Source organism: Dermacentor silvarum, chromosome 4, assembly GCF_013339745.2.
Source record: "Dermacentor silvarum isolate Dsil-2018 chromosome 4, BIME_Dsil_1.4, whole genome shotgun sequence".
Taxonomy (NCBI): Eukaryota; Metazoa; Arthropoda; class Arachnida; order Ixodida; family Ixodidae; genus Dermacentor; species Dermacentor silvarum.
In genome coordinates, this window is record NC_051157.2 from 30,826,921 (window position 1) to 30,840,625 (window position 13,705).

General features: G+C 47.2%; 1 protein-coding gene across 2 annotated transcripts in view; it reads right to left on the reverse strand.

Moving 5' to 3' along the window:
* LOC119449711 (dachshund homolog 2) overlaps nt 1-13,705 on the reverse strand; it is a 68,842-nt gene that overhangs the window by 10,699 nt on the left and 44,438 nt on the right. For both annotated transcript variants that reach the window (XM_037712950.2, XM_049665405.1), the window contains exons 4-5: nt 10,619-10,687; nt 5,491-5,875 (exon numbers count right to left, since the gene is read on the reverse strand). In XM_037712950.2, the coding sequence (XP_037568878.1) occupies nt 5,491-5,875; nt 10,619-10,687 (454 nt within the window). The remainder of the gene's footprint in view (nt 1-5,490; nt 5,876-10,618; nt 10,688-13,705) is intronic.

Consider the following 13,705-nt stretch of genomic DNA (forward strand, 5'->3'; position numbering starts at 1 on the left):
CGTCCACAGAACGGCTCATGCAGACCGGTACCTTCAACACACTCGACGAGCTCGTCGAAGCCCATCTCACCTCCCAACAAACCCGCCTTTCCAAGTCGAAAACCGGACGACACATTCTCAACTCCTTAGGCATTTCTCCACCATCTCTCACTCACCCCAAACACACCATTCCACACCACATACACGCGAATTTACACATTCCACCACTCCCTAAAAACATGCACCCTATACATCACATCCCACGCAGGAGGCAAAGGGCCAAGGCCCTACACAGAAAATTCACCAATTCAACCGACGTGCTCTATGTCGACGCCGCCGAATATAGCACTGGCTCCAAATATGCCCTCTCAGTAATAAATTCGCATGGCCAGTTAGCTACGGCCGCCTCTGTCTATGCTTCTTCTCCGGAGGAGGCGGAGGAGGCGGCCATAGCCCTGGCTTTCACTATTCCAAATTCCTCCGTCATTGTCAGCGACTCAAAAACAGCCATCAGCAATTTCGGAGCGGGCAGGGTGTCAAGGCAAGTCCTTTCCCTAACCCTCTCTCGCCCTCCCACACAAGACGTAGGCCTGATTTGGACCCCAGCACACGCGGGTCTCGCCGGCAACGAAGTGGCTCACGCCAGCGCCCGAGGATTAACGGACCGGGCGCGGGCATTAGGTGAGTCGCAAATCGTTGCTTTCGAGAAGCCGCTTTCCGCGCGAGATCGCCTTCTCACATTCCACGACATCTGTGCACATTATACACTCGATCGTCTGACATTTCCTCCCTTGGCACGTAATTCTCCACGTAAACGCGAGATCCTCTGGCGGCAGCTACAGACTCGCACGTTTCCCTCCCCTCACTTTCTACACGTCATTCACCCTTCTCTCTACCCTTCCCCGGCCTGCCGCTTCTGCTCAGCGGCCAAGGCCAATCTCGACCACATAATGTGGGGATGCCCTCAACACTCATTACCCCCTCCCCTTAATAATTTAATTACTAGTGAGGAGCAGTGGGGGGCTGCCTTGCGCAGCTCCAGGCCCGACGTTCAGGAGGCCATCCTGGGGTGGGCTGAGAGGGTAGCGGAGGACTACCTCGAGTAGACCCCTTCCCCCCTCTACCCCGCTGCCCCTTTCCTTGTAAAAAGGATAAATAAAGTTGTTACTACTACTACCAACCAGTGCTAGGCCAACGCAAAAAATATATTTTTTTTAAAAGAAGACAATAAATAGAGCGAGCTACTTCAGGTGGTTGGCATCTTCTGTAGCGAATGTTGAAAAATATAAAAAAGAAAGGGAACGATCGCTCCATCAGATTCGTCGGCTTCATTCATGAGCGGTCAGGACCCAGATTAGCCCAAGGAGAGCGCATTTGTGTAAAAACATCCAACGCGAAGCATAAAGCACGTTAAAAAAAGAAAAAGAAAAACAACGGTGGCGAGGAGGAGAGAAAGTTATGAACCGCTGGCCGTTTGCTGTCTGGCCTCGTACGAGCTTCTGCATTTTATTTTCTTCTTTTTTTTTCGCCTCTCTCTTCCTTCCTTCCACTCTCGTGGCCTGCGATGTGTAATAGGCTACACCCGCGTACATCCGCTCACATCCAGAAAAGCGCGATCGCGTCATATTCCCTCTTTTTTTTTTTTTTTTTTTTTTTTTTTTTTTTTTTTTTTTTTTTTATCCCTTGTTACGTTTTTCCCGCTATGCTGGCTGGGTCGTCGGGGCCGGCCGAAGCGTCGGATATTGACCGGCCGGGGTTGTTCTTTATTAATCGCGCGCGGTTTCCGGTCACCCGTTTCACGCAGCGAAGCCGAGCCGAGCCGAGCCAAGCCCGCTGCCAATCGAGCGGCAACGCTCTTTAATCTCCGCCGCTCTTTTGTTTCTTTCGTGACGCGCGGTGGCAATGTGATATCGATGACGGAAAAGTGGGAGGATGTATCGGACGGCCGTGGGCGGGAAGTCAGGCCGTGGCCGGAGCGGCTTATGGGTGTGCGCCGTTGACGCTGCATTGGCCGGTGATGACGACACCGATATCGTGTCGTCATCAAAGGAAACCAAGCGCGTATACCGGAAGTCGAATGCTCATTGACTCTCTTTTCTTATTATCGAGCGTGTGCTGCACCGCGTGACGCAATAAAATGAGTTCCGATATGAATGCATGGCTATAGAACAAACGTACGGTTGCGTATGCGGCAAATGTGGCCTAACAAATTATAATAAACGGCGTAAAAGTGAAGTTCAGGTAATGAGAGTGACTCTGTAATGATGATGTAAATTTTTTTAACGTGCCGTCAAATTTAACTACACTGAAAGCGCCTTTGGGAAAATCTCCATCGCCAGCTTGGATTAGAGGCCTTAGTCTTCCGGTTGGCCTAATCATTGAGGTTTGGGCACTGCTTTTTTTTTTAAAGCGTATAAACGTATGTGATCCTCTATTTAATATTTTCGTGACTCACATTATAATGTTTTACCTTCACGTAAGTATTAAGAAATATTACTACTACCGTCTCCTGATGTTTATCTCTTAAATTCTACCTTACAATCGCTGAACGCATCGCTCTTCCTCTTTTGTTTTTATCAGTCATTCATTTTTATTCAAAAATAGTATTTAAACATTCTTGTCTCTCCTACCACCATATTTTTGACATATTACGCGCCATTTCCCTTGGGACAGAACCAGTTACCTCAACTTACATTCACGCATCACTCAGATTTTAAAATGATTGGCCTTTAGTGAGGTTAGATTTCGCATTAGTTAGGCTTCCCTGACTCGTTTATTCTATTTTTCGTTTAGTATACGTTCGTACCATTCGGCAATAGCTTATCGTCGTTCTCGTGGGACCGCATCACCTCTGCGACGACCACACTTACATGCGTGTTTTATCTTCGAGGTGCACTAAATAAAAAAAAAAAAGTGTTTAGCTGTATTAGCACATCCCGTTTCTATTACAATACTAAAGAAATGCCGCTCTTACCGGAAGAAGAGGCTTGACAAACCAGAAAAAAAAAGATAAAAAGAAGGAGCGTTATCACTTTAAACGGATTTAGTGTTTATCTTAATATCCCTGCAGCAGCTTTAAAAAAAGCGAGAAAAAAATTTAGCGCTTACCGCTGCTTGTTGTTCTAAGATGATAAATGTTTCTATTCCGCATCGTTCATATACCATTTGGCATCGTTGCCTGACTGGCTCGTCTAGACACAATGGAAGAGCACCGTCGAATGAGATTTAGCGAGCTAGTGCATTGACGTGATGGAGGTGAACTGTTGTCGCCGGCTGTCGGCAAACTAATGAAGAAATCTGCGTGGATGACGGGGCCAGCAGGGGGACTCTGCGGGTTTTGCTGGTTGGTGTTTCCCGTTTCAATAATGTGAAACCCTTTTGTGATCTCCTTCGAGACGGGAAGACGAAACGGAACTTCCACATCAACGAGCGATCTCGAAGTGTGCCGTCCCCTACCAGTTATCTACGCTGTTTTATTTAGTTACCGACAGGCGGCGCAGCCAGTCCGCGTTTATTGGGGTGCCTGGATGAAAGTGCTCGGATCGAAGCATCCTAACGTTCATGCAGCAGCGCATTCCTTATTTATTTCCGAAGAACCAGGCAAGCAACGGTTCCAGTTGTTATAATCAATGATGCGGACCAGAAAACGCGATCTTGTAGCGATACTTAAGGGCAAAAAAGGCAGCGGTAAACGCAAAAGTAATTTTTTTTTTTTTTTTAGGTTGGCAATCTAACACAGCTCACGCGTTACTTGCATAATTACTTCCAGCGTCCGCAACGTCAGCTCCTCGGTACTAGGCGGCTTATCCGCTATAGTATATACGTTAAAGACACTGGAACCTTTATATATATATATATATATATATATATATATATATATATATATATATTATATATATATATATAGCGAGAGAGACGCTGTTAACGCGCCCGAAGAAGGCGTGGCAAAGACATGAAACGGGAGTTTTGCTGCAAAATGAGCTGCAACCGTTTCTACAATTTTCGTTTTCTTTTTTTTTTTTTGTTGCATAAATTCGTATTTACCTTTTACTTTGCCTGCCGATGGCGCGCTTGCGCCTCCGGAAATATGATCGCGTTGCGCGAGAGCGGTGAAAGTATAAAATAAAAGAGAGAAAGTCGTCGGGGTTCAGCGCGAGTGGCTGAACGCGAACGCGTCCGTCAGCGGTGTCGGCTGCAGCAGTTTCAGAAGCGAGAGCCACGTTCATTAGTTGCGCACGTCCTCGTCAGCGCGATTCGGCAGACCAGATGGCTCGGTCTAAAATACGCAACAGATGGGCTGTTGTTTCAGCTCGAGAGAGCAGGGTCGATTTGCACGGTGGGAAAGAGAAGCGCGCCTGCGTCCGGTAATAAATTCATCAAGGAACTGCGAGGTCAATAAGGAGAAAAAGAAACCGCACGAGCACAGTGTTACGGTTGCGGCACCGATGCAGCTGGTGGCGCTGCGGGAATCGAACCCCCAAACCCGAGCTCGGTACCAGAGCGCTAGGACCGCTGAATAGGGCACCGTGGTTATGTTTCAAAATAATGACCCACTGGAAGCGGTAAGGCTGCGAGGCGTGCTCTGGTGCAAGAGACTGAGTTTGAGACTGTACCCGAGTCTGAGCGGGGGATACACGCGCAGGGCACGTATGCGTGCGTTCATATGATCATGCTATTGACTCGCTGCTGTCAGCGGTAGTCAACACATTAGTGCTGCGTCATTGCGAATCAGAGTGTATAGTTCGCACCAGAAATATTCAGTCACACACTATAGTCGCGAAACTCCCCACTGGCACCATGCTTCAGAATCCGGACACACCGATTTCGGATACGTGTGGATCTGCTGACTGTCGCGTCACCTATGCACATCAAACCTAACTATAAAGCGCCACGTAACCAGCATCGCAACAAGATGGAATATATAGGTGTATGAAAAATTTCACATCAGCACATCTTTTCATCCGGATTTGTCAATTTGAGCACATTTTAGCCGGCGATACGCGACGACACATCCGAACGAAGCTTCATTTGGTTGTTCACTGGCAGGCACATCAGTGAATTAGCCACTGAAGACTGATGATAATCGGGAGGGACATAATGTGTAGCGCAACGACTGAACCACGACTTATGAAAGATAAACACTCGTCAGAGGCTCTACCAACAACTTCTTTATCTTCTGAGGTGTCGAGGTACACTTGCTGTATTCGAAAGGGAACGAGATACACCGATACAGAGTACTTCGCTGCCTTTCGAATAAAGAAGTTGTTAGCAGCGCCTGTGACGTATGTGCCTACGTAATTGTTTCTGTGTGGCTGTGTCGTTGCTCGGCAAGCATTATATCCGTTAGCAAGCACCAGCTGGTCCAGAAGAATGTCCTCCTGATAACCCGGAGTTTGAAGCGGAGCTTATAGAAACTATGCTATGATTGAATGAATTCTGGCTCTCCCAAACCCTTGAGCCCCGGTCTCCCCCCAGGGTTATAGCCATCGAAAGAAGGCCGTATATACAGACCTGGGACTGCACAGGTCCAGCCCGTGTGCCAAGGCTTGTTGTTGTTGTTGTTGTTGCTGCTGCTGCTGTTGCTGTTGATGATGTTGTTGTTGTTGCTGCTGCTGTTGCTGTTGCCTGAGCTTTTCGTGTCCGCCGACGGGACGTCCCAGCTGCGCCATGCCTGCGGCGGCCAGCGGCAGCGCCAGTCCCCCTGCCAGCAGGTGCCTCTGATAGGCTGCGGCCGCTGCGGCAGCGGCAGTGGCCGACGGGTGGGCAGCGCCGTGAGCACTTAGGCCCAGCATGCCCAGGGCCTGCTGCTCCAGCGGAGAGACGCCCAGCGCCGCCTGGTACGCGGCCGCCGCGCTGCTCGCCGACATCTTGTCCGAGTGCACAGCCGGACGGGCACCTACGTGTCCAGGGAAGCCGGAGATATCGTCAAGGGCTGCGCCAACGACGTCTTTTTACTATTACAGTCGAACCCGGATATATCGAACCCGCATACGACGAATTACTGTGTATAACGAACAGCAGTAAAATGTCCTTGAAAAAGTTTTGTAGAAAATCTTTATTTTATATATCGAATTACCTATATGTCGAACTTTTTTTGTGATCCCCTTCAGATTCGATATATCCGGCTTCGACTGTATTATTATTATTATTATTATTATTATTATTATTATTATTATTATTATTATTATTATTATTATTATTATTATTATTATTATTATTATTATTATTCGGGGGACATGCCACAAGGCACATATGTAGTCACAGAATAAACAAAAGGAGATCAAACAAATTCATGCAGCCCTCTGTGATGGAGTTACTGCAGCAATGAGTTCGCACCTTTGCTATCCGTTATCCGACGGATATAGTCAACTGGAACATTTAGGTTTAGTTCGATCTCCATGAGCATCTTGTACCTAATACCCGGAGTACCAGGGTACAGCCACGAAAGACGCTGAATGTTTGTCGTTGGCACAAAGCGGATTGTAGTCAGAAAGTGAGACATCTGCGAGTGCACACTAAACATTCTACTACTATAGTGTAGTGTAAACTAGTGTACAAAGGGGGCGGGCTTGGTTTATCTCATGGCTAACACCTATAAGGGCCAAGATTCCTTAAGAACGTTATGGAACGTAGATCAGGACAAATAATGTTTTTTTTTCTTTTCTGGCGACTTTTTGTGACAAGTAAGTACGATGATAGCTGCGACAAACACGAAAGCTGCATAGACTAAACTTTAAAAAATTATCGCGGTCAAACTCTCGGGTCACCAGGTGCACACCAGGTGTTAGCCATGGGAAAAACAAGCACCCGTAAATGTGTAAAAATGTGTAGAGTGGTATAACGTAGTCCTGTGTCTGAGTAACGTACTCAAATAGAAATAGAAACAACGACGGCAGCTTTCCTGTAAATGGCACAGGAAAAAAAGAAAGAGAAAACGGGGACGAGAGAAAACAGAAATCAGGGATTAGGGCCTGTTAGTTTTTCACGCAACAGACAGAGATATATAGATTTATTATAAGAGAAAGGCTGCTTTCACATGATGGCACAAACAGCAAGGTACAGTAAACACACTTGGGGAAACTTCTTACACGCGTACAATGAATATGGTCACCTTTAGTGATGCGATACTTACTCCTACCGGTCCTAATAACGCACGAGTTGACCACTATATATATTTTCAAGAATATTGTTTTTTTTTCAACATGCGCGTATATTAAATGTGTATGAGATATTATGTCTCTGTAATTTTTCTATGACGGTGTTTCGCTAGTGTGACTTTACTTCCGTAGATTGCAGCTGCTGTTTTACTGCATTGAAAACCGGGCGCAAGTCATGGTCAAGCCTTGAAATGCCCTCTGCTTGCGCTTGGCATTATCACTCGTGTGGTAGTTTGTTTGTCTGGTGCTTAGATTAAGTTAATTGATAATTACGTTACACGTCAAAGGATACCTTGCATCCACATACAGCGTAAACTTGTAGAAGTTTCTCAAAAGAAGAACAAGAAGAAAAAAACGAAAGCCTTGGCTCTCCTTCACATTTTCTTTACACGTGGGGCTCCATTTCGAGCAACCCGTACGGACTTGCGTCGCCACTTCGAGCTGCTTTAGGGTTGGTGCCAATTGTGAGTTTCATGAATTTAGCTCCAACTGGCCGATTTCCACTGGTCATGTGGTTAAAATTTCACGCCGCTCTCTGACATGTTATGCCATACAGAAAGCTGTCAGCGGTATTTCATTCCACATACCTCAGAAGACTATAGTACCACCTTCCCGATTCGGTCACGGCGCTTAATTTGCAACCTTATCTAATAACCACACCCAGGAGTTTGACCATAATTATATTGTTCCTTTTTTTTTCTAACATTCATTTCAGGCTTCGTTAGTGTACAGGTGAAACTAACCAAAACTGTATTATTCCATTTCTATTTCCGTAAAACACGTATTTTTTAGCTAGATTTGTATGATCATGGAAATTATGATTCCGGAACGTGGAGCCCATGGATCATGGAATGCACGCACGCTTGCATGCTTGCGCGCGAAAGCCTGCAAAAGCCTGCAAAAGCTGGTAAGGCTCTTGCATGCTTGCGCAATACGAAATACTATATAGATTCCGAAAACACTGAAAACAATTATTGTCTCTTTGGTAAAGGCAAGCAGCATATAAGTTTAATTTCTTAACGAAGAAAGAAGGTGAAAAAAAAAGCGCAAATCACTTTTAAATGAAGAAATGCCGCAGGAATCGGCGTTGATAAGAAAAGAGAGAAGGAGAGGCGCGTTCCGCTCATCCAATAATCGAGCGGTGACGACTCAGCGATTTTTCAGCCAATTTTAATTTCTGAAACCACCGGCTTCGGCGGTCGCGGGCGCGAGTTGGGTGAATCAAATTAGCCTCTCCGGAGAGCACCGCCCGCGCGGAGCATCGCACGTAACGTACGCAAAGGGAGGCCTTAAAAAACCCACGCGAACGAGCTTTCCGAAGCGCACAGCCTAAGTATAAATCAAAAGGTCGATTTGGCAAGAACTCGGACAGGAGAAAAAAAAGGAGAGAGAGAGAGAGAGAGAGAGAGACGCGAAGCACAGCCCATTCACAACGTTCCAACTTACATACAGCGCATGCGGCTTGGCTTGGCCCTCGTAAGAAAAGAAGGCTCGCTCGCGAGCCGCGGTTTGAGGAGGAAAGGAATACAGCGGCGGAATTCATCTTGTCCCACTTCGATATTCAAAGACTCGCTGCTCCCTCTCTCTCTCTCTCCTCCGCCCTGTAGCTGCAGCGGCGGCGCTTGCTCGGGCTTTGCGAGATAAGCGAGGATATTTATGCGACTCCGTAATAAAAATTCTATTATGCGCCGCCCGAGCGCTGTCCGTCACCGGTCGTTTGGTTCGGGGCTTTTCCCGCTGCTGCTGCTGCTTCTGATGCCCAATAATTCCGCTAATAACGTTTCTCGGCTGGGTGGAGCGCTGCGATAAAGATGCCCTTCTCTACTACCTCTCCCCCCCTCTCCATCTCCCGCCCTCCCACCTTCAACCCCACCCCATAAGCGCTCCACACACACGACCACCCCCGCCGTTTCGGTTCCTTCACTTTTTTGCCCGCTTCACAATCAATGTCCCTTTCCTTCGCGGACCTTTCGCTTTCTTAAAACCCCGGACAACGCGTTTATCTCATACTCGGCTCCTGCTCAACGTTCGAACAATGGGCTGCGACGAGCATGATGCGACTTTATAAGGCGGAAAGGAATTCTTTTCCAACGCGCGCCGGCGCACTATTTAATGGCCCCCTTTGGAAACGAGGTCGGTCTGACTTTCTTTCTTTTGTCTTCTTTCCATTCCCTAATGTCGCTTAATGAAGGCTGTAAAGCGAGACGGACAACGCTTGCGGACCTCGGCGATTCTCTCTCGCCTAATCAAGCCGGGCCACACGAGCCCTTTCGCGATGGGAGCCATATTAGCCATTAACGTCGTATCATTGGTTGCCAGTGCGGCGGCGAAAAACGCAGGTCGCTTGAAGAAAAGAAGAAAACTGCTATCCGCTTGCGATTCCGCGAAATTATCGAGCAAAGGCGTGTGTGCTGTTATCAAACGAATTATGTATTTAGCTTCGCCTGAATGGGCGGACATATCTACTATATTAAAAAAAGAAAAAAAGAAGTAAAGTTCGACATACGCGTAGCGTAAAGTAATAGCTACGGCTTGACTAAGTAAGCTGGAGCAGATTAAGTAAAACGGCGACGAGTGTGGCATAAATGCACAACTACTAACCAAAACGAAGGCTAAAATTGTATACCGCCACTAAATCTGAAGTATAGGTCAGAATTCGGTGCTCATGTGACTGCTGAACACGCGGGACAAAAACAACAGCATCGTTATTTATTCAACACCAATTACAAATAATAGAAAGAAAGAAAAAATAAAGACATAAATAAATAAATAAATAAATAAATAAAGAAAGAAAGAAAGAAAGAAAGAAAGAAAGAAAGAAAGAAAGAAAGAAAGAAAGAAAGAAAGAAAGATGTGATGACACCGACGGCGATACTATCATTGACCTGCCTATAGCGGCCGACAAATATTTGACTGAAGTGCAAAATGACATGACACAAAGACGAAGAAGCCCACGGGACAATTTAATAATTATCCGTTCGTTCTATAAATGTAAGCTTGTTCAAAACCTCCGATTCTTGGCCCATCCACCAAGCGCTCCAGCCAGGGGAACGGGCATCACCCCTTTGCGTCCCACCATTTTGCATTGTTGTTACAAAACTCAGTAAATACCAACTCACCCAACCTTCTATCCTTTCGCAGCATATCACTAAAGAACTAACACAACTTCTGTCCTCGTTTGGAATCTGCTGACTCGACTACACAGTCAACGGCGAGGCGAGACTGACTGCATTTGTACCCACTCGTATCGCGCCGGGAAGGTCAACTCCAAGCGCCAGACACTGCTTGCTTTATCATTGTTTCTGTTTTTGGCGCTCCAAACAAGTCGTTATTGAGCTGCCATCACATACGACGTGGTGACCACATAGTGATCAAAGGGTGAGAGAAAGCGCTTTCTTTTCTTGTAAGCCATGCGGTTAGAGGCAGTGGAGACGGCGAGAAAGAAAGCAGGAGAGCGGAAGTGTGTGAACGTTGAGATTTACCTTGGCTCCACATCTTGAATAACACGGCTGGGATGTTCAGTTCTGCTTCCTCCGCGCAACGAACATTCTCTGAGGACAAAGCAGAGGGGGAAGACAGATATTGGGGGAGAGTTTGGCACGGGCAACCGCGGGGGCACACGGACACTAAATCAACCACGCGCGCGCAACATGAGCACGTGGACGGGCGCTACCGAAGATTTTCGTAAACACGGAAACCGAGCAGGTGAATATGCGAACATTTTCTACGAAATGAACTCAGAGTGGTGGCGTCTCGCTTGAGAAGTGGTCGAAAGTTAAACCACCATCTGCACTTTCTATAGAGAACAAGAAAAAAAAAAATAAGAAAACAGAAAAAAAAAGTTAAAGGTTATTTGCGGAAAATCGCGACTGAAATATTTGGCGAGTTCAGGTCTATCTTGCAAATGGTGCCACTGACGTGCCCGTACTCATGCTCATCAATCGCCGCTTCAGGCGTACGTCCAAGAACTTACGCTAGCAGAACGCAGGTACTACGCATTTGTTTGCTGCGGCGCTTGAGTTACTGAGGCTCCCCTTTAGGGATACCCTACACAATAACTTTATGCGGCGCGATATCTTGGCGTCATCTAGTACGCACTCGGCGAATGACGGCTGTTGCCTCCGAGATGTCGGTGGAAACTTCTGCCATTTTTCAGTTTTTTTAGAAAAAACTTCTAGTTAGGTTTTATTTTGCATGATTTGACATGTGACACACAAAAGGCTTCAGACAAAATGACACGAACGACGATAAACACAAACCATAACTTGCTATCGCAAGTAAACTTTTGCGTGATTACACATTTCGGAGGCACATAGATGACGCACAAGATGCTTCACTAACAAGTGCAAACTAAAAGTATAACATTCTATCACAAGTAAAAAGAGAAATATACTTTGAAAAGAAAGGGAACGAAGAAAGGGTTCCGCTGAGCTATCCATCAATCCATGGTTCCTCAAAGGAGCGTACCTGCCACCCAAAAGCTGCAACGCGAACAATGAGGGACCTTTTGGCGCAAAAATCAAGCGTCGTCGGGGGTTCCGCGACTGCTGGGGAAGAAAGAGCGATTCGAGGGCGGCGGTAAGCGGAGCCGAGGCTATATCGAAGCGCGGCGCAGAAGTTTTGAGAACCCGATCTTAAACGGCGCTGTACAGCTCGCTATATACAGCTGGCCCGGAAATTCGGAGCGGAAATTTAAAGCTACTTACGTTTAAAATAATAAAAAAGAACAACATCAGAAAGAGAAGTTACGCAAAAATCTCAGCACTTTCTCGTTCGCGCGGGAGGTGTAGGCGTATGTATATCGTTGCGGGCATTATGGAGATGCAAACAGATCGCTTGTGATTTCACTCCCTCCGGAGGGCCGTGCTGCGTTCTGCATTGCAGATTCGGAACAGCCACAACTATACTCCCACCGCTGCAAGTTTGCCTTTACGGAAGCTTCCTGCGTTGTCTTTCGTTTTGCTTCTTGTATTTCTTTTCTTTCCTCTCTATTCTTTTTTTTCCTGAGCCATAGAACCCGTTCGGAAATTTCCCCTTTTCTCGGCAAAAAAATCTTCCTTCCACCGCAATGGAAAATCACTGTTCCGAGCACGCAGCGGGCGATGCCGACGAAGGAAGCCGCAGACTTGGAACTTCGCTGCGAACTTTCTTGGATATTACGGTCAGCTGCTCGCGACCGAAAGCGCTTGCTTCCGCGGAAACAACACGAGGCCTTCGGCGCGCATTTGCATTGTAGTAATCGAGAAACTTTTTGAGAGTTGTAGACGCTCAGCTTTACATATGAGCGATCGCCATTTCTTGCCGGAGCAGCGCAGCGCAAGAGTGCCGTCACCCAACGAGTTTCGAAGAGAAAAAAAAAAAGTCTCGTCGTGAAAGGAACGAGGCGTAATGTTATATTTCTTCTCGAGGTATCGGGCCTCGAATTCCCAGCCGTTACGGTTCTTTAGCCGAGGAGCCTTTTCCCCTATTCTAATTTTGCCACTTCCCCCACGATCAGAAAACATTTCCGCACACACTCATGCACGTTCTCGTGATCTTACCAGCATATTCTACCTCCTGCTGCACCCACTAAAACTTTTTTTTTTTTTTGACCGCATGCATTACAGGTACACGGGAATAACATAATGGGTGCTTGCGCGCCCGGAAGCGTTCAAATATTCGTCGCGAGATATATCGCGGTGCCAGTGCGAACGATTTCGCGCAAGGAAGGCATCTGTATACATACGTATATACGAGTACTATACGCATTGCAAAGGCACACCAAGAGACAGGCGCTCGCACGGCAGCAAGGCCAGACAAATTGTGACGCGTCGGTTATCGGGCACAATGACGTGCCTCGTGGGGCGCATCCTCACGCACTCAAACGAACCGAAAAAAAAGAGAGAGAGAGAAGAATTCAGGGAGAGGAGCAGGACAGCAGAAGTTTCCCGGGGCGTCCTTGAATGGGATGATACGTGAAACCGAAAACCAAACTTGGGCCTTCCATTGTGATCGTCCGGATCCTCTCCGTGCCCGGCATTACTATTCCCCCCGCCGTCCCGTTCCCCCCTTTCCCATTTCGCTGCCTTTGTTGGATCCCCACAGTTGTCTCTTTTGCTCCCTTCTTCCCCAACTTTAGCATCCCCCGCTTCCCTTCCTACCCGCGAAGTGAAAGCGCACGACACGAGAGGGCGCCACATGTGGCCACACGGGAGAAGGAGGTGTTCGTTGTTTGCGCGTGAAAAATGTAGCCGCGGGCCCCGATCACCTATACGGACCATGTATCACGCGCAAAGGATAGGGGCGGAAAAAAGTGGCGTTTGTGCTTTCAACTCGCGAGCTCGCCTATCTCGTTTCTTTACTTCTTTCCGCTTTACTTTTGTCTGAAAACGGGTGCGGAGCACTCTTTATATGCTAATCATCTGCACCGTCTCTGACCGCAGTGAAACGGGCCCCTTCTTTGCAACTCGCATATGCGCTGAGCTCTGCGATCCTCTTTTACTCTACTTTCACTTGTCATCCGGGTTTCAGCCTGAAAGTTACGATTTCCCCGATGGCATCGTGTAGCAGGAAACTATCAGATCGGAAGC